Source organism: Scyliorhinus torazame, chromosome 27, assembly GCF_047496885.1.
Source record: "Scyliorhinus torazame isolate Kashiwa2021f chromosome 27, sScyTor2.1, whole genome shotgun sequence".
NCBI lineage: Eukaryota > Metazoa > Chordata > Chondrichthyes > Carcharhiniformes > Scyliorhinidae > Scyliorhinus > Scyliorhinus torazame.
This window is the reverse complement of record NC_092733.1, coordinates 24,829,346-24,850,293: the sequence shown is the minus strand read 5'-3', so window position 1 is coordinate 24,850,293 and position 20,948 is coordinate 24,829,346. Positions and strand designations below refer to the sequence as shown.

General features: G+C 52.2%; 1 protein-coding gene across 2 annotated transcripts in view; it reads left to right on the top strand.

The window, feature by feature from the left end:
• The first annotated feature begins 15,901 nt into the window (after positions 1 to 15,901).
• The window catches only part of LOC140403314 (adhesion G protein-coupled receptor E3-like), a 65,762-nt gene continuing 60,715 nt past the window's right edge, over positions 15,902 to 20,948 (top strand). For both annotated transcript variants that reach the window (XM_072491159.1, XM_072491158.1), the window contains exons 1-2: positions 15,902 to 16,066; positions 16,492 to 16,560. In XM_072491159.1, coding sequence (XP_072347260.1) covers positions 16,530 to 16,560 — 31 coding nt within the window. In that variant the 5' untranslated portion in view covers positions 15,902 to 16,066; positions 16,492 to 16,529. The remainder of the gene's footprint in view (positions 16,067 to 16,491; positions 16,561 to 20,948) is intronic.

Sequence of the window (20,948 nt, the reverse complement as noted above, 5' to 3'; positions counted from 1 at the left end):
AGCATTCCATTAGCCTATTGATTATTTCCTGCACTTGTTCCTGGCATTTTTAAGACCTATGCACCTGAACCCCCAAGTCTCTTTAGATATTCATTGAAATTAGCTTTATACCATTTAGAAAGTACCCTGTTCTATTCTTTTTTAGTCCTAAATTGGATAACCTCACACTTGCTTATATTGAAATCCATCTGCCACAGTTTTGCCTAATACCTAATCTGTCAATGTCCCTTTGCAATTTTATGCTGTCATCTACACTGTCTGCAATGCCATCCAACTTTGTGGCCATCAGCAAATTTGGATATATGACTTGGATATATATAGGGACTGGTTTAGCACAGGGCTAAATCGCTGGCTTTGAAAGCAGTCCAAGGCAGGCCAGCAACACGGTTCAATTCCCGTAACAGCCTCCCCGAACAGGCGCCGGAATGTGGAGACTAGGGGCTTTTCACAGTAACTTCATTTGAAGCCTGCTTGTGACAATAAGCAAATTTCATTTCATTTCATTTCCTGTGCCATTATCCAAGTTGTTAGTGAATAATTGAGGCCCCAACACAGATCCCTGTGGTACACCACTAGTCACATCCTGCCAATTGGAGTACCTACTGTAAGGGCCCTTCTTTTTTATTCCATTATTTCTCCTTTCTTTATTTCTGTGTTATCATTCTGATCCATGGATGCTTAATGGACATGCGAATCCAAGTCAAGCAGGGCAAATGAGAAGTTCAAAAGTTACAAAAGAGAACACTCTGCTAGTTTTCGACCGCAGAACTCAGGCTTTTTGGCACCCGAGAAATCGGTGTGAATCGGTTCGATTGGTCAGCTGGTGGCCAATGAATTGGCCAAAAGGCCGTATTCTGCCTGGTAACAGGCAGTGATTGGGTCCCGCCCAAGTGGGATGATTTCCAGAGACCTAAGGAAAACAGAGTTGGAGGCCTGAACACTGAGAGACAAGGATCTGCTCTCTATCTCTCTATCTATCTCTTTCTCTCCCTCATGTTTCGTCCAGAAAAGATGAATTGTTGCTGTATTTCTGAAACTGCAGAGACCTGAATGAATCTACAGTGAAAACCATCATAACCTGGAAAAGAGAGACCTCGACCCTAAAGCTCGATGTGAAGGAAGGTCTGGTTAAAAACAACCATCTCAAACAAAGACTCTTTATTCTTTTGCTTATTATTTTCACCCCTCTCTTCCCCTCTGTGTTAGTCTGTCATGTGTGTGTGTGTGTGTCTAGGGGGGGCAAGTTAAAGTAGCAAGTTATGATATAGTAACCATTACTGAGACATGGCTGTGAGATGGTCAGGACTGGGAACTTAATATACCAGATTATAATGTTTACAGGACAGACAGGGAAAATGGCACAGGTCGGGGGAGAGGGGGGTAGCCTTACTGATTAGAAACAGAATCAATTCATTGGTCAGAGAGGATATAATGAGGAGAAAAACATCCAGTGGAGACCTTGTGGGTGGAACCTAGGAGCAGTAAAGATCTAAAACTGTAATAGGTGTTGTTTCATCTCGTCGTCCAATCATATAATTCTGAACTGCTTGGAAAGAAGCTGCTAATCTATCTACAGACATATCTTTAACTAAACTGCAGTGAGAGCAGATTCTTGACTTCGGCCCACATCTCAATCTAAAACCTAACTAGACTGATACCATAGCTCCTCCCATTAATTACATCATCTTACCAAGCTGAAACACAATGGGCGGGATTCTCCGCTCCACCTGCTGTGTGTTTCTCGGCCGTATGCCATTCGATGGCAACAGGATTCTATATTCCCGCTGCTTGTCAATGGGATTTCTTGTAACCATCCCATGCTGCCAGGAACCCCGTGTGAGGGGTGGCGCTGCCTCCAGAAATATTGAATCGCAACAACCGGAGAATTCCAGCCAATTACCTAATTAACTCCACAGGGAATCTCCTTAATCCAAACAAAACTCCATTAGCCCAAGCTTTTACGATGCCTTAATTGCCCCTTGAGTGCCAAAACTTTTCAAACCAAGATTCTTTATAAACATTACTGCAGCTGTTACACACACTAACCCGGCTTTAACCCTTAATGCTCCAAATACCTATCATACAATGGGCTGGATTCTCCATGTGGGAGGCTATGTTCTCCCGCCACAGCTGAATTGTACCAGTGTTACGATCTCCTTGTGGTGGTAAAGCGGGATGCAATTCAGTGTTCTACGCCATGCAAATTTATGCATGGTGTGGAATATGAGGGATTCCAAGGGAATTCTGCTATTGGGCCGCCATCTTGACAGGCAGCCTGATAGCGAGATCAATGGCCGGCTCCTCCCCCCATGCCCCCCAGTACCACAATCTGATCAAGGTCGAAATAAGCATCATGACAACATGAATCCACCATTGTTCAAAATATGAATAGTATAACAGTCAGCAAAAAACCAGTAGAAACCAGATCTCAGTAAAATTGTAAATCACATTCCAATACACAGCAAACACCCAAATATGAAACATTTATACAGTTATGTTGCACATTGAGGATTGACAACTAACCATCCAATCAAATGTATTTGAAACTCACCCAAACCAATCAGTATGACACAGGGGTAGGTACAGATGGTTTCAGGTTGATAACATTATCCTGAAACATAGAGGTCCGGGCAGCCATTTTCCATTCCGAGATCACGCTATACTATTTACCTAGCTACTCGCTATCTTTATTTCGTATTTTCATATGTCTACTCTAACTCTAAAGTCTGTGCAAGCTGTTTTGCTTAGAGCAAGAAACCATTATTGTATTTTGAAAGTTAAATCTGTTTGTAAACCACTAAGTCAATTATATCTCTTAAAGTCTTCTGCTGGCAGGGGCTTTATTGGGAACATTTGATTTGTAACCACAAGAAGATCTCAAACTCTCAATTATAATCAATAGACACAATAAAAGATTTAATTTTGCACCCGAGACATGTAGCTTAAATTTCTACTGAGTTAAAAGTGTATACGAGACTACACTTAAACCGCATGGTAGATTTCAACACCCCCCCACCCCCGGGTTTCCTGGGTGCCAAGTACAGGGGTGTCCCAACACGCGCCCCCCCTGGGCCACTTGTAATAGGGAGATGCCCCCAGGGACCCCTGTAATAGGGGATCCCCTCCCAAGAACCCCTGTAGCGGGGAACCCCCCCCCTCTCCCACAGGGACCGCTGTAGTAGGGGGATCCGCCAGGGACCCCTGTAATAGAGGGACCACCCATAGGGAACCGTGCAATGGGGGATCCCCACAGAGACCTCTATGGTAGGTGGACCCGCACGGCGATCCATGCCAAAAGGAACCCCCTCCATAGACCCCCCCACACACAAAGTGTCCCGTCACACCCATCACAGCCCCTCCCCTCACCCAGAAAAGGGACAGTAGGAAGCAATATAGCTGTAATACCTACCTTGAATCTCCATGTGTCCATTCCTGGAGGGAGAGTAGCTGTGTCTGCCTCTGGTCCCCACAGATCCACTATCTGTAAGCCATTCATAGCTTTCCAGCAGTGGTCTGTGATTGACAGCTTGTAAAAACCATCTGCATCTTTGATCCATTCATATCCTTTCACACTTCAATGGGCTAAGTGGTGAAACCACACAGTTTGCCCCTTGGCCCATAACAAGGTCCACCACATCAGGGCCACGATTATAGAGACCACAAGTGAACCTCGCCCACGTGACTCCCGTCCGCGAGGACCAGAGAATCACGGGTGGGCAGAGCTTAGGGCACTGGGACAGCTAAATAGAGGCAAATGGGTCATTACAACCCAATTGCATTTATTACCAACCCTCTGCCTGGGTGCAGCGTGGAACATTCATGCCGCCAGCAGAGGGTCGGAGCTACACGTTCAAGTCGACGCTCGGTGCCTATCCCCATTTTGCCCTGACGCCCGATTCTTCGTCCCATTGGGGAACGCATTCAGGACATCCCGGGACGGGGAATCCAGACCAACATATCTGAGATTCCTACGCTCATCACACTGTCCAAAATCCTGTCAATCCGGTTTGAGACGTCCCTCACCCTGGCACCAGGTAGGCAACACACCAAGCATGACTCTACATCCTGCTTACAAAGGACGCCATCTATTCCCATCACAATAGAATAAAATTAATAATAATGATCGTTATTAGTGTCACAAGTAGGCTTACATTAACACTGCAATGAAGTTACTGTGAAAATGCCCTAGTTGCCACATTCCGGCGTCTGTTCGGGTACACGGAGGGAGAATTCAGAAGGTCCAATTCACCTAACAGCACGTCTTTCGGGACTTGTGGGGGGAAACCGGAGCACCCGGAGGAAACCCACGCAGACACGGGGAGAACGTGCAGACTCCGCACAGACAGTGACCCAAGCCAGGAATCGAACTCGGGTACCAAGTCCTGTGAAGCAACAGTGCTAACCACTGTGCTAATCCCCAGGCACTACCACTAATCCTTATGCTCCACCCCACTCACTTGAATGGCCACCTGTACCATGTGCAATGGTCAGTTTGTTCATCCTCCCTCCTGCCTTTTTCCTCGTCCACACAGCGAGCACATGCCTCGTACCTGTTACACGCGGTCAATAGCTGAGGCTCCTCCGATGCTAAATTCAGGGGAACTCTACCTGCCTCACGTGCAGTCACACCCTCCTGTCCCTGACCACTGCCCACGTTTGAGATATTTAACCTACAGGGTGACACTGTCTGAAACACAGCGTCCAGGTAACTCCCCCTCGCTGATGTGCGCAGAGTCCGAAGCTCGGGTCCAGCTCATTAACTCTGAACTGAAGTTCCTGAAGCTTCAAACACTTTCTGCCAATGGGGTCAGTGTAGCTCACAATAGGACCCACCAGCTCCTGCACTGCGTCTCTAGTTTAGTTCATTAGGTTTCTTTTATATTTAAAAGATTGTTCTTAGATCGTCCCTTAATTATAATAGGATTTTCGAAATGTACTGCTACTTAATATCTGTCCCCAAATGTGCATTTTCTGCCAGCCAATCAGCTCACCACCTTCCTGTGCAGTTCCTTTGAAGCCGTACTCCCTTTCCCTGCTGTTTTAATTCTTCTTGTGCTCCTTCACCCTGTGTCCCTGTCGCTCTCCGCGTGCTCTTTCACCCTGTGTCTCTGCCGCTCTCCTCGTGCTCTTTTACCCTGTCTCCTCGCCGCTCTCCTCGTGCTCTTTTACCCTGTGTTTCTGCTGCTCTCCTCGTGCTCTTTCACCCTGTGTCTCCGCCGCTCTCCTCGCGCTCTTTTACCCTGTCTCCTCGCCGCTCTCATCGTGCTCTTTTCCCCTGTGTTTCTGCTGCTCTCCTCGTGCTCTTTTACCCTGTGTCTCTGCCGCTCTCCTCGCCCTCTTTTACCCTGTGTCACTGCTGCCCTCCTCGGCTCTTTTACCCTGTGTCTCTGCTGCTCTCCTCGTGCTTTTTTACCCTGTGTCACTGCTGCTCTCGTCGTGCTCTTTTACCCTGTGTCTCTGCCGCTATCCTCGAGCTGTTTTACCCTGTGTCACTGCTGCTCTCCTCGCGCTGTTTTACCCTGTGTCACTGCTGCTCTCCTCGCGCTGTTTTACCCAGTGTCTCTGCTGCTCTCCTCGCGCTGTTTTACCCTGTGTCACTGCTGCTCTCCTCGTGCTCTTTTACCCTGTGTCTCTGCTGCTCTCCTCGCGCTGTTTTACCCTGTGTCACTGCTGCTCTCCTCGCGCTGTTTTACCCTGTGTCTCTGCTGCTCTCCTCGCGCTCTTTTACCCTGTGTCTCTGCTGCTCTCCTCGTGCTCTTTTACCCTGTGTCTCTGCTGCTCTCCTCGCGCTGTTTTACCCTGTGTCACTGCTGCTCTCCTCATGCTCTTTTACCCTGTGTCTCTGCTGCTCTCCTCGTGCTCTTTTACCCTGTGTCTCTGCTGCTCTCCTCGTGCTGTTTTACCCTGTGTCACTGCTGCTCTCCTCACGCTCTTTTACCCTGTGTCTCTGCTGCTCTCCTCGCGCTGTTTTGCCCTGTGTCTCTGCTGCTCCCCTCGCGCTGTTTTACCCTGTGTCTCTGCTGCTCTCCTCGCGCTGTATTACCCTGTGTCTCCACCGCTCACCTCATGCTCTTTTACCGTGTGTCTCTGCTGCTCTCCTCGTGTTCTTTTACCCTGTGTCACTGCTGCTCTCCACGCGCTCTTTTACCCTGTGTCTCGACCGCTCACCTCATGCTCTTTTACCGTGTGTCTCTGCTGCTCTCCTCACGCTCTTTTACACTGTGTCACTGCTGCTCTCCTCGTGCTCTTTTACCCTGTGTCTCTGCTGCTCACCTCGTGCTCTTTTACCCTGTGTCTCTGCTGCTCTCCTCGTGCTCTTTTACCCTGTGTCACTGCTGCTCTCCTCGTGCTCTTTTACCCTGTGTCTCCACCGCTCACCTCATGCTCTTTTACCGTGTGTCTCTGCTGCTCTCCTCACGCTCTTTTACACTGTGCCACTGCTGCTCTCCTCGTGCTCTTTTACCCTGTGTCTCTGCTGCTCTCCTCGTGCTCTTTTACCCTGTGTCTCTGCTGCTCTCCTCGTGCTCTTTTACCCTGTGTCACTGCTGCTCTCCTCGTGCTCTTTTACCCTGTGTCACTGCTGCTCTCCTCGTGCTCTCTTACCCTGTGTCTCTGCTGCTCTCCTCGCGCTGTTTTACCCTGTGTCTCTGCTGCTCTCCTCGCCCTCTTTTACACTGTGTCTCTGCTGCTCTCCTCATGCTCTTTTACCCTGTGTCTCTGCTGCTCTCCTCGTGCTCTTTTACCCTGTGTCACTGCTGCTCTCCTCGTGCTCTTTCACCCTGTGTCACCGCTGCTCTCCTCACCCTCTTTTACCCTGTGTCTCTGCTGCTCTCCTCGTGCTCTTTTACCCTGTGTCTCTGCCGCTCTCCTCATGCTCTTTTACCCTGTGTCTCTGCCGCTCTCCTCGTGCTCTTTCACGCTGTGTCTCTGCTGCTCTCCTCGTGCTCTTTTACCCTGTGTCTCTGCCGCTATCCTCGTGCTCTTCTACCCTGTCTCCCCACCGCTCTCCTCGTGCTCTTTTACCCTGTATCTCCACCGCTCTCCTCGCGCTCTTTTACCCTGTGTCACTGCTGCTCTCCTCGCGCTCTTTTACCCTGTGTCTCTGCTGCTCTCCTCATGCTCTTTCACCCTGCCTCTCCGCCGCTCTCCTCGTGCTCTCTTACCCTGTGTCACTGCTGCTCTCCTCGCCCTCTGTTACCCTATGTCACTGCTGCTCTCCTCATGCTCTTTTACCCTGTGTCTCTGCTGCTCTCCTCGTGCTCTTTTACCCTGTGTCACTGCTGCCCTCCTCGGCTCTTTTACCCTGTGTCTCTGCTGCTCTCCTCGTGCTTTTTTACCCTGTGTCACTGCTGCTCTCGTCGTGCTCTTTTACCCTGTGTCTCTGCCGCTATCCTCGAGCTGTTTTACCCTGTGTCACTGCTGCTCTCCTCGCGCTGTTTTACCCTGTGTCACTGCTGCTCTCCTCGCGCTGTTTTACCCAGTGTCTCTGCTGCTCTCCTCGCGCTGTTTTACCCTGTGTCACTGCTGCTCTCCTCGTGCTCTTTTACCCTGTGTTTCTGCTGCTCTCCTCGCGCTGTTTTACCCTGTGTCACTGCTGCTCTCCTCGCGCTGTTTTACCCTGTGTCTCTGCTGCTCTCCTCGCGCTCTTTTACCCTGTGTCTCTGCTGCTCTCCTCGTGCTCTTTTACCCTGTGTCTCTGCTGCTCTCCTCGCGCTGTTTTACCCTGTGTCACTGCTGCTCTCCTCATGCTCTTTTACCCTGTGTCTCTGCTGCTCTCCTCGTGCTCTTTTACCCTGTGTCTCTGCTGCTCTCCTCGTGCTGTTTTACCCTGTGTCACTGCTGCTCTCCTCACGCTCTTTTACCCTGTGTCTCTGCTGCTCTCCTCGCGCTGTTTTACCCTGTGTCTCTGCTGCTCCCCTCGCGCTGTTTTACCCTGTGTCTCTGCTGCTCTCCTCGCGCTGTATTACCCTGTGTCTCCACCGCTCACCTCATGCTCTTTTACCGTGTGTCTCTGCTGCTCTCCTCGTGTTCTTTTACCCTGTGTCACTGCTGCTCTCCACGCGCTCTTTTACCCTGTGTCTCGACCGCTCACCTCATGCTCTTTTACCGTGTGTCTCTGCTGCTCTCCTCACGCTCTTTTACACTGTGTCACTGCTGCTCTCCTCGTGCTCTTTTACCCTGTGTCTCTGCTGCTCACCTCGTGCTCTTTTACCCTGTGTCTCTGCTGCTCTCCTCGTGCTCTTTTACCCTGTGTCACTGCTGCTCTCCTCGTGCTCTTTTACCCTGTGTCTCCACCGCTCACCTCATGCTCTTTTACCGTGTGTCTCTGCTGCTCTCCTCACGCTCTTTTACACTGTGCCACTGCTGCTCTCCTCGTGCTCTTTTACCCTGTGTCTCTGCTGCTCTCCTCGTGCTCTTTTACCCTGTGTCTCTGCTGCTCTCCTCGTGCTCTTTTACCCTGTGTCACTGCTGCTCTCCTCGTGCTCTTTTACCCTGTGTCACTGCTGCTCTCCTCGTGCTCTCTTACCCTGTGTCTCTGCTGCTCTCCTCGCGCTGTTTTACCCTGTGTCTCTGCTGCTCTCCTCGCCCTCTTTTACACTGTGTCTCTGCTGCTCTCCTCATGCTCTTTTACCCTGTGTCTCTGCTGCTCTCCTCGTGCTCTTTTACCCTGTGTCACTGCTGCTCTCCTCGTGCTCTTTCACCCTGTGTCACCGCTGCTCTCCTCACCCTCTTTTACCCTGTGTCTCTGCTGCTCTCCTCGTGCTCTTTTACCCTGTGTCTCTGCCGCTCTCCTCATGCTCTTTTACCCTGTGTCTCTGCCGCTCTCCTCGTGCTCTTTCACGCTGTGTCTCTGCTGCTCTCCTCGTGCTCTTTTACCCTGTGTCTCTGCCGCTATCCTCGTGCTCTTCTACCCTGTCTCCCCACCGCTCTCCTCGTGCTCTTTTACCCTGTATCTCCACCGCTCTCCTCGCGCTCTTTTACCCTGTGTCACTGCTGCTCTCCTCGCGCTCTTTTACCCTGTGTCTCTGCTGCTCTCCTCATGCTCTTTCACCCTGCCTCTCCGCCGCTCTCCTCGTGCTCTCTTACCCTGTGTCACTGCTGCTCTCCTCGCCCTCTGTTACCCTATGTCACTGCTGCTCTCCTCATGCTCTTTTACCCTGTGTCTCTGCTGCTCTCCTCGTGCTCTTTTACCCTGTGTCTCTGCTGCTCTCCTCGTGCTCTTTTACCCTGTGTCACTGCTGCTCTCCTCGCGCTCTTTTACCCTGTGTCTCTGCTGCTCTCCTCGTGCTCTTTCACCCTGCCTCTCCGCTGCTCCCCTCGCGCTCTTTTACCCTATGTCACTGCTGCTCTCCTCGTGCTCTTTTACCCTGTCTCACTGCTGCTCTCCTCGTGCTCTTTTACTCTGTGTCTCCGCTGCTCTCCTCGCATTCTTTTACCCTGTGTCACTGCTGCTCTCCTCGTGCTCTTTTACCCTGTGTTTCTGCTGCTCTCCTCATGCTCTTTTACCCTGTGTCTCTGCTGCTCTCCTCGTGCTCTTTTACCCTGTGTCACTGCTGCTCTCCTCGCGCTCTTTTACCCTGTGTCACCGCTGCTCTCCTCACCATCTTTTACCCTGTGTCTCTGCTGCTCTCCTCGTGCTCTTTTACCCTGTGTCTCTGCCGCTCTCCTCATGCTCTTTTACCCTGTGTCTCTGCCGCTCTCCTTGTGCTCTTCCACGCTGTGTCTCTGCTGCTCTCCTCGTGCTCTTTTACCCTGTGTCTCTGCCGCTATCCTCGTGCTCTTCTACCCTGTCTCCCCACCGCTCTCCTCGTGCTCTTTTACCCTGTCTCTCCACCGCTCTCCTCGCGCTCTTTTACCCTGTGTCACTGCTGCTCTCCTCGCGCTCTTTCACCCTGTGTCTCTGCTGCTCTCCTCATGCTCTTTCACCCTGCCTCTCCGCCGCTCTCCTCATGCTCTCTTACCCTGTGTCACTGCTGCTCTCCTCGCCCTCTGTTACCCTATGTCACTGCTGCTCTCCTCATGCTCTTTTACCCTGTGTCTCTGCTGCTCTCCTCGTGCTCTTTTACTCTGTGTCTCTGCTGCTCTCCTCGTGCTCTTTCACCCTGTGTCACCGCTGCTCTCCTCACCCTCTTTTACCCTGTGTCTCTGCTGCTCTCCTCGTGCTCTTTTACCCTGTGTCTCTGCCGCTCTCCTCATGCTCTTTTACCCTGTGTCTCTGCCGCTCTCCTCGTGCTCTTTCACGCTGTGTCTCTGCTGCTCTCCTCGTGCTCTTTTACCCTGTGTCTCTGCCGCTATCCTCGTGCTCTTCTACCCTGTCTCCCCACCGCTCTCCTCGTGCTCTTTTACCCTGTATCTCCACCGCTCTCCTCGCGCTCTTTTACCCTGTGTCACTGCTGCTCTCCTCGCGCTCTTTTACCCTGTGTCTCTGCTGCTCTCCTCGTGCTCTTTCACCCTGCCTCTCCGCCGCTCTCCTCGTGCTCTCTTACCCTGTGTCACTGCTGCTCTCCTCGCCCTCTGTTACCCTATGTCACTGCTGCTCTCCTCATGCTCTTTTACCCTGTGTCTCTGCTGCTCTCCTCGTGCTCTTTTACCCTGTGTCTCTGCTGCTCTCCTCGTGCTCTTTTACCCTGCGTCACTGCTGCTCTCCTCGCGCTCTTTTACCCTGTGTCTCTGCTGCTCTCCTCGTGCTCTTTCACCCTGCCTCTCCGCTGCTCCCCTCGCGCTCTTTTACCCTATGTCACTGCTGCTCTCCTCGTGCTCTTTTACCCTGTCTCACTGCTGCTCTCCTCGTGCTCTTTTACTCTGTGTCTCCGCCGCTCTCCTCGCATTCTTTTACCCTGTGTCACTGCTGCTCTCCTCGCGCTCTTTTACCCTGTGTTTCTGCTGCTCTCCTCATGCTCTTTTACCCTGTGTCTCTGCTGCTCTCCTCGTGCTCTTTTACCCTGTGTCACTGCTGCTCTACTCGCGCTCTTTTACCCTGTGTCACCGCTGCTCTCCTCACCCTCTTTTACCCTGTGTCTCTGCTGCTCTCCTCGTGCTCTTTTACCCTGTGTCTCTGCCGCTCTCCTCATGCTCTTTTACCCTGTGTCTCTGCCGCTCTCCTTGTGCTCTTTCACGCTGTGTCTCTGCTGCTCTCCTCGTGCTCTTTTACCCTGTGTCTCTGCCGCTATCCTCGTGCTCTTCTACCCTGTCTCCCCACCGCTCTCCTCGTGCTCTTTTACCCTGTCTCTCCACCGCTCTCCTCGCGCTCTTTTACCCTGTGTCACTGCTGCTCTCCTCGCGCTCTTTTACCCTGTGTCGCAGCTGCTCTCCTCATGCTCTTTCACCCTGCCTCTCCGCCGCTCTCCTCGTGCTCTCTTACCCTGTGTCACTGCTGCTCTCCTCGCCCTCTGTTACCCTATGTCACTGCTGCTCTCCTCATGCTCTTTTACCCTGTGTCTCTGCTGCTCTCCTTGTGCTCTTTTACCCTGTGTCTCTGCTGCTCTCCTCGTGCTCTTTTACCCTGTGTCACTGCTGCTCTACTCGCGCTCTTTTACCTTATGTCACTGCTGCTCTCCTCGTGCTCTTTTACCCTGTGCCTCTGCTGCTCTCCTCGTGCTCTTTCACCCTGCCTCTCCGCTGCTCCCCTCGCGCTCTTTTACCCTATGTCACTGCTGCTCTCCTCGCCCTCTGTTACCCTATGTCACTGCTGCTCTCCTCGTGCTCTTTTACTCTGTGTCTCCGCCGCTCTCCTCGCACTCTTTTACCCTGTGTCACTGCTGCTCTCCTCGTGCTCTTTTACCCTGTGTCACTGCTGCTCTCCTCGCGCTCTTTTACCCTGTGTCTCTGCTGCTCTCCTCGTACTCTTTTACCCTGTGTCTCCGCCGCTCTCCTCGTGCTCTTTTACCCTGTGTCTCTGCTGCTCTCCTCGTGCTCTTTTACCCTGTGTCTCCACTGCTCATCTCATGCTCTTTTACCCTGTGTCTCTGCTGCTCTCCTCGTGCTCTTTTACCCTGTGTCTCTGCCGCTGTCCTCGCGCTCTTTCACGCTGTGTCTCTGCTTCTCTCCTCATGCTCTTTTACCCTGTGTCACTGCTGCTCTCCTCGTTCTCATTTACCCTGTGTCTCAGCCGCTCTCCTCACGCTCTTTTACCCTGTGTCTCTGCCGCTCTCCTCATGCACTTTTACCCTGTGTCTCTGCTGCTCTCCTCGAGCTCTTTCACGCTGTGTTTCTGCTGCTCTCCTCGTGCTCTTTTACCCTGCGTCACTGCTGCTCTCCTCGCGTTCTTTCACCCTGTCTCTCCACCGCTCTCCTCGTGCTCCTTTACCCTGTGTCTCTGCTGCTCTCCTCGTGCTCTTTCACCCTGTCTCTCCACCGCTCTCCTCGTGCTCTTTCACCCTGTCTCTCCGCCGCTCTCCTCATGCTCTTTTACCCTGTCTCCTCGCTGCTCTCCTCGTGCTCTTTTACCCTGTGTCTCTGCTGCTCTCCTCGTGCTCTTTTACCCTGTGTCTCTGCTGCTCTCCTCGTGCTCTTTCACCCTGTCTCTCCGCCGCCCTCCTCGTGCTCTTTTACCCTGTGTTTCTGCTGCTCTCCTCGTGCTCTTTTACCCTGTGTCTCTGCTGCTCTCCTCGTGCTCTTTTACCCTGTGTCTCTGCTGCTCTCCTCGTGCTCTTTTACCCTGTGTCTCTGCTGCTCTCCTCGCGTTCTTTCACCCTGTCTCTCCACCGCTCTCCTCGTGCTCCTTTACCCTGTGTCTCTGCTGCTCTCCTCGTGCTCTTTCACCCTGTCTCTCCACCGCTCTCCTCGTGCTCTTTCACCCTGTCTCTCCGCCGCTCTCCTCATGCTCTTTTACCCTGTCTCCTCGCTGCTCTCCTCGTGCTCTTTTACCCTGTGTCTCTGCTGCTCTCCTCGTGCTCTTTTACCCTGTCTCCTCGCTGCTCTCCTCGTGCTCTTTTACCCTGTGTCTCTGCTGCTCTACTCGTGCTCTTTCACCCTGTCTCTCCGCCGCTCTCCTCGTGATCTTTTGCCCTTTCTCCCCGCCGCTCTCCTCGTGCTCTTTTACCCTGTGTCTCTGCTGCTCTCCTCGTGCTCTTTTACCCTGTGTCTCTGCTGCTCGCCTCGCCCTCGTTTACCCTGTATCTCCGCTGCTCTCCTCACCCTCTTTTACCCTGTGTCTCTGCCGCTCTCCTCGTGCTCTTTCACCCTGTCTCTCCACCGCTCTCCTCGTGCTCTTTTACCCTGTTCTCTGCCGCTCTCTTCATGCTCCTTTACCCTATGTCTCTGCTGCTCTCCTCGTGCTCTTTTACCCTGTCTCCTCGCTGCTCTCCTCGTGCTCTTTTACCCTGTGTCTCTGCTGCTCTACTCGTGCTCTTTCACCCTGTCTCTCCGCCGCTCTCCTCGTGATCTTTTACCTTTTCTCCCCGCCGCTCTCCTCATGCTCTTTTACCCTGTGTCTCTGCTGCTCTCCTCGTGCTCTTTTACCCTGTGTCTCTGCTGCTCTCCTTGCCCTCGTTTACCCTGTGTCTCTGCCGCTCTCCTCGTGCTCTTTTACCCTGTGTCTCTTCTGCTCTCCTCAAGCTCTTTATTCCTGTACCTCTGCTGCTCTCCTCGCCCTCTTTTACCTTGTGTCTCTGCTGCTCTCCTCGGCCTCTTTCACCCTGTGTCTCTGCTGCTCTCCTCACGATCTTTTGTCCTGTGTCTCCGCTGCTCTCCTCACGATCTTTTGTCCTGTGTCTCCGCCGCTCTCCTCGCGATCTTTTGTCCTGTGTCTCCGCCGCTCTCCTCGCTCTCTGTTACCCTGTGTCTCTGCTGCTCTTCTTGCGCTCTTTTATCTCAATGAGCTTCACAGCTTCCAGGTCTGACTTACCACGGCCACCGCACACCTTGCTGAGGGAAAAGCTGCTTGATAGCTCTGTTGATGACCCCTTCCACCATTTTACTGATGAACAAGAGTAGACTGATCGGGTGGTAATTGATCAGGTAAGATTTGCCCTGCTTTTTGTGTAGAAGACATACCTGTGTAATTTTACACATTGCCGAGTAGATACCAGTGTTGTAGCTGTATGGGAACAGCTTGTCTAGGGGCATGGCAAGTTTCGGAGCACAAGTCGTTAATACTTTGTCGGAATATTGTCAGGACCCATAGCCTTTGCGATGTCCAGTGCCTTCAGCCGTTTCTTGATATCACGTAGAGCGAATCGAATTGGCTGAAGACTGATTGAGGACCTCTGGAGGAGATGGGGATGGGTCATCCACTCAACACTTCTGTCCGAAGATTTTTCCGTATGCTTCAGCCTTGTATTTTGTATTGCTGTGCTGGGCTCCTCCATTATTGAGGACGGGGATATTTGTGGAGCCTCCTCCTCCAGTGAGCCATTTAATTGTCCACCTTTTACAACTGGATTGGACAGACCTGCAGAGCTTAGACCTGTTCCATTGCTTGTGGAATTGCTTAGCTCTGTCTGTTACTTGATGCTTATGATGTTTGGCACACAACTAGTAAAACATGATGGGCTGAATGGTCTCCTTCTGCTCTGTAACCATTCTATGGTTTTCTGATTCTATGACTCCATGGGCAGAATTTTGTGGGTGTGTTTCAAAGGCCACGCTGCGCCTGGAAACGAGCTCGCCGCGGCGTAGCGTGATCAATAAAAGCTGGGAGACCCCGCTCCCGGGATCCACCCGGCTCGTAGCACCTCGCGGGATCTAACGCGATCTCGTGAGACGTCGCAATGTAAACCCTGCCCATTGTGGGCGCGATCACTTTTTGGCAAATCTGCATGTTGAAGCGAGACAGCTAGTCTCACTTTAATGTGCAGATTCCCAAGCTACCTGAGGCTGTGGGTTTTATCCCCTTCGCCTCGGAGACTTCAGGTGGGGACTGTGTCGTACTGGTCTCCACAAATGGGGACCAGACAAAACGCCACTTGTGGAGGTCTCCCAAGAGATTGGAGGCCCCCAACTGCATGCCCTTTGGGCAGGGTGGTGCCCTGGTACTGCTGATGCCACCTGAGCACCTTGGCAGTGCCACCTGGGTGCCAGCCTGGTACTGCCAAGGTGCCCAAGTAGCACTGGCAGGGGCACTACCAGGGTGCTAGATTGGCACTGCCAAGCTGGTATTTTTTGTGTCTGCCTGGTTGGGCTGGGCATGGCCAGCCTAGGTGTTGGAGGGGGATGCGGACCATCCTATAGTGCGTTTGGGCTGCGAGGGGATTGCTTTGGGAGATTAGGATGCCGTTTAAAAACGCCATTTAAAAATCCCAATGTCTCGCTACACTGGGGAGTTCCGGCGAGTGGAGCTTAGTGTACAAAACGGGGCTATGTGCGGCCCAGGCTGTGCGTTCTCCACTGAAGCCCCTTGTACAACACAAGTCGCAACGTGTCCCTCGGCGCTAACACGCGGCTAAACCTACTCCAAATGGAACTTTGCTCCAAATTGGGTGAACCGCCCTCTGTGTCTTGTGCGGACACTGCTGAACCCAGGGGTGCGTAAAACAGCGTGTGATGGCATGAGGCACCCATCCCGACGCCACCCCGCAATCACACAATGTTTTGGTTGGATTGGCACCCCGCCCGCCGACAGTCAATGAGCTAGTTGAGGGGATTATCGACGCCGTTGCAGGGAATCTTTACTCTGCCTGTGCGACTTTTAGGTCATCACACGGGCAAGCAATCCGTTTCCCGTCGCCACCTCTAGCATGGGCGTGGCAGCACACACCACAATTTACTGTCGACAAACCGTCCTCGCTGGTGAGGCAGCCAGCTGGAGAAATGCTGAGAATGGATGTGGTTAAATGATTTAATGGCGCTGACAAAACAACAAGCTTGCTCACACCCCACCCATCATCCCCACGTCACGGCATTGACTGCACTTTGGAGCTGTCCGTGGGACATGTAGCAACTTGGCGGGGGGGGGGGGGGGGGGGGGCGACGACAATGACGAGATAACTCTTCTCAATACAGGTCTCTTCTTTTTGAACAGAGCTGGTAGATCAACTCAGGATAGTAGTAGGCATCTTTGCTGGCGGTGGAAGTGTCCCTTAGGTTTGATCTTGAAGCCAACGGTGAAGGTGAGCCACATGCAGAGGTGAGTCACGTCCCATTGTAACCTCAGTTGGGTGATACGTGAAGTTGAACAATTGCTAATGTAAAGATATGTTTGCAGCAATACTCTTTGCGCAGTGTTCAAACCAATACCTTCTTTGTGGAAATGTCCAAGGCATTTCCATGGCCTTGGGGAGCGACTGGGGGGCTCGGTTTAAAGTCATTTAACGATTTATCATCCTTTTATGTTTAGTTTTCTTCTGCCGCAGCAGATTCTGAACAATTCCTGTGTTCCTACAGGTGATTTACAGATTTTGTGTTTGTCCTTCGGGTCGGGCGAGGCGAGGGGGGAATACAATCTGGCTATTGGAGAGACCTGGGATGTTTTTTTTTTTGACGGGACTCAACATTTACAGCAGTGTGACAAAAAAATACTAATGCTAATATTCTCCTCATTGATCTGACAAGCCGTTGCCTCACTCGGCAGAGGAACTGGAGTCAGAAAGATGGAAAGCAGCTGGCGTTTGCCGTTTCTCGGTAAGTTAACAACCAAATTGTGCACTTAACTATTGGAATAAATGTGTCGTTTTCCTTTGAGCATTCTGTCACGTTGACTGTAATCTAATTGGGAAAACTGGCAGCAAAGAAACTGGACTCACTCTGCAGTACCGTGAATTCTACTCATACTTTTTCTAATTGAGGTTCATGAGGGATAATGGCACTCGAACCCTTGGGGTCACTGTTCTGTACCGCCAAACCACACTCAATTCGGATTAGAATAAGAATGAAATCCCTACAGTGCAGAAGGGGGCCATTCGGCCCATCAAGTGTGCACCGACCCTCTGAGAGAGTTCCCGAACCACTCCCACGCCCTCTATCCCCGCCTAACCTTCACATCTTTGGACCGTGGGAGGAAACCGGAGCACCCGGAAGAAACCCACACAGACACGGGGAGAACGTGCAGACTCCGCGCAGGCAGTTACCCAAGGCTGGGATCGAGCCCGGATCCCTGGCGCCGTGAGGCAGCACGCTAACCGAATTCTCTGATTAAGAGCGTGGAATCACCCCAATGAAGTGAAATGAAAATCGCTTATTGTCACAAGTAGGCTTCAAATGAAGTTACTGTGAAAAGTCCCTAGTCGCCACATTCCGCCGCCTGTTCGGGGAGGCTGGTAGCGTGCTGCTGGCCTGCCTTGGTCTGCTTTCAAAGCTAGCGATTTAGCCCTGTGCTAAACAGCCCGCTGCAAGGACATCATAGTCGAAAGGAATGCAAAGGAGTGATGATCTAAATTAGGGGAGTGGGGTGACCCTTCCTATCTCGGTGACCACCTCCAGTTCCACAGCCCTCCAAGTAGTCCTCCAATTCTCTGCCCTGTGCACGCAGCTTGGGAGGGTGAGAAACAAGTTGAAGGAGTCGAGGATTTGATGGGCCTCGACTGACGACAGTGGGAATGTAGGTGTCAGACATGGAGGGTGATGAATTTGCAATGTAGGAGGAAGGCTAGACCGTTGTTCCGAGGTAGAGATGAAATAGTCAGATAGCATTTGCAGAAAAGAAAAGTGGTTAAGAATTGGGTGTGTTCACAGGAAATAAACATCTCACGATGAATATACTGACAGTTACTTGATTTATTTTCTCTTTATGGAAACGAGGTGCTAGCATTCAGGGAAGCAATGCCATTGTTGGCTGTGTAGCTTTCCATTGGCTTAACAACACAGAAGCAGACCATTTGGCCCAACTGATCGAAACTGGTATTTGTAATTTTTGGAAATTAAAACACTCAGATCACAGGCAACCCTCAAACATTTGTTATATCATCAGTGATGCACAAGAGCACTGGGATCTCTTCATATCTGCCTCTGCGTCTCTGGGGTGCATTGCGATCGGCCTCTTGAAGCATGTGCTCCAAGGCGAGTCTACGGTTGTAGTTCGAGATCTGGATAGATCATAAGAGCCCGGCCTGATTACCGAAAGAAACTCCCCCTCGTCCGACACCAAGTCACCGTGCCTGACCGACGGCAGGAGCAGCAATTTAGTGGCAGGACACCACAGTCAGGGAGACGGCAGGTTGAGGGCGATGGAGAGGGAAACCTTGCTCCAGACCTAGTTAGATCGCACCCAGAATACTGTGAACAGTTTTGGCCCCTTGCCCAAGGAAAGATATACCAACACTGGAGGCAGCCCAGAGAAAGTTCCCGGGTATGGAGGGATTTTGGTATAGAGGGCTCACTGTCATCCAGGCCGAGGTGTGTATCCATATCGGGGTCTGTCTGTATGGGTTTGTGTCCATGGGAGTGACTGTCTGTTTCTGCCCTTGTGGGTATCTCACAAAGAGAAATCTGCTCTCTGCCCGCGACCAGAACTTTTCTGCGTTATTTTCAGGCGCCAGCCCTGAGGTCATTGCGCAATCACGAAATACTTTGGTCCGAGGGCGCGGGCTGGAGTTAGATGTATTCCCGCTGACAATTGATCAGCCGGTTAAGGCAATTAAAAGGGCAATCAACTGCAATTTAACATGTGCCAGCCTGAAGGCGCAGGCGCGGGTCCGGCCTGGAGAGCAAGGTGGGCGGCGCCACAGAAGGCGCTACTTATCCTGCGACTAGATGATACAACCAACAATCCAGCTACCTCAAGATGTGCCGGATTCAATGCCACAGCAGCAGGCTCTGCCTATCTGGGGGGGGTAGTGACATCATTATGCCACATGATTGGGTTGGAGATCACCTCCAACTGTGTGGGTGACACCCAATGCCGGTGGCTCTGAAGATCGCCGTGGCCCTCAATCACTTTGCATTCGCATCATTCCAGGCCTGAGAACCGCACTGGAGCTCAGGGGACGTCCATGAAACTGCTTTCAATGGTCTGACCCTTAGATGGACCCCATCTCGACTTCCATTGTTAATATGCGCAGGTATCCGCGCCTGCTGTTACTCTGGTTCCTGCGAGTGCCACTAAGGACGGCCACCCTTCCAGACCATGCCAACTCGGTTCTCACCCTTGCCAAGCGCAGACGATCATTGAACCATTCTTGGCACTGTATCCAGGTGAGGCACAAGACCTCATGCCCACGTTACCACCTCTGCCCTGGCCTTCTCCATTTTCTGAGGCGGCCCCTTTTGCGCCGCCTGAACATGCAAACCTCTTCCGCATTCAGCCACAGCCGCCGTTAAATCTCCTATTGACCCCGGCGCCCACCACGCCCCTGCTGTCCCTCCTCCAATAGGATTTTGCGGGGCTCACCCTCAGTTGGCCAGCCAGCGTGAAAGCGCGCCTTTTGGACTCTCGCGGGCGGAAGCGACCAACGCTACCACTTCTGGTCCCGCCGATCGCACGCCCCCGACGAGGGGGAAATTCGGGTCCACGCCTGCGTATGAACTGTACGAGCTGTGTAGGTAATACTCTTACCAAAAGTTGCACATAAACTAGTCACGGGGTCAAAGCATCAATAAGAGGCCACAAAGCTTGTGGTTAAGGTGCAGCTGTTCTAAGTTTCCTCTATAAATATCCGGAAGCCCGGTGTTTCAACTCCTCCGGGCCTGTTGCAAAAGTTCCAGTGTGATATGCAGTAACACTTTGCCAGTTGTTGACGGGTGAGGTGCAGAGGGTGGAAGGAAGGCCATGGGGTGAAGATAAAAAAGATGGGTATTTATCTAGAGCTGTTCACGATCAACGTCTTTACAAGCAGCTGGAGGCGGAACCACTGTCGCAACGTGGGGACCACAGCTGCCAATGTGCGCACAGCAAGATCCCACATGCAGCAATGTTGTGATGACAGGATAATGTGTTTTTGTATGATGATGCTCATGGACAAATATTGGCCAGGGCACCGGGGAGGACCCCCCTGCACTGTCAGCCACACCCGCAGAGATATGTTGGGCTGAATGGCCTGTTTCCCAACACTTCATACCTTGACTGCAGACTCGAGTCATTTTGTTCGCAGAATCGATGCAGGAGGAGGCCATTTTGCCCATCATGCGCCTTCACCGGCTGCCTGAGCAGGGAGCAGTTTCTCCCTACCTAATCTACCCTGACCCCTCGTGCTTTTGAAAGCCACCGTCCCGGCCTCCTCTCGTCCAAGGATCACAAGGCCTGACTTCTCCAATCTATCTATGTGACTGAAGTCCGCTCATGCCTGCTGGAACTTTCCTCGAGAATCTTTCTTGCCGCGCGCTGAACCCCAAATATACTTCAGAGGGCAATGTAGGGCCTCGTGCTGTGCTCTGTCCGTACAGGCTGGAAGGCCTCAGGCTCGATTCCTGCCCTGTGCAGACTGCTCTCGTCGTCCCCAGTAACCCAGGGGAAAAACAGCAAACCTGCCCACCTCTGAGCACCAGCAAGGCCCCCGCCTCTCCCACCACTGCTGGGAGGTACCTATTGTGTGGACATTGGGGGCAAGAGTAGATTTGGGCTGTTTTAACGAGCAGTTGACTAACTTGTCCACACTCACTGCCGATTGGATCACACCTGAAGAGCAGTCGCCTTGGTGAGGCAGCTGAAGGCGTCAAATGTTAGCAAGTACTTGCATTTAATTAGTGCCTTCTCTGAATTTGGGACATAAGACCGCGCCCAACAGCCATTGAAGTACCTTCTGAAGTGTAGTCACTGTTGTAATGTAGGAACCTTGGCAGGGAACCTGTGCACAGTGAGATCCCATGGTCCAAGCCAGCTAATCGGGGTCGTGGCATTGGTTGAAAGATAGATTTTGGCCAGAGATGGGGGAGAACTCCCTTACTCCCCTCCGCCTAGCTCCGTGAGATCCAGTGCATCCACCAGAGGGATCAGACAGAGCCTCGCTGTAATGCCGCATTCAAAAGGCTGCACCTCCAACCCTGTGGCTCTCCCTCAGTACTGCACTGGAAGGTACAGCTCTAATTTATGTACCCGATGTTCCAGAATGGGACTGGACCCATAACCTTCTGACTCA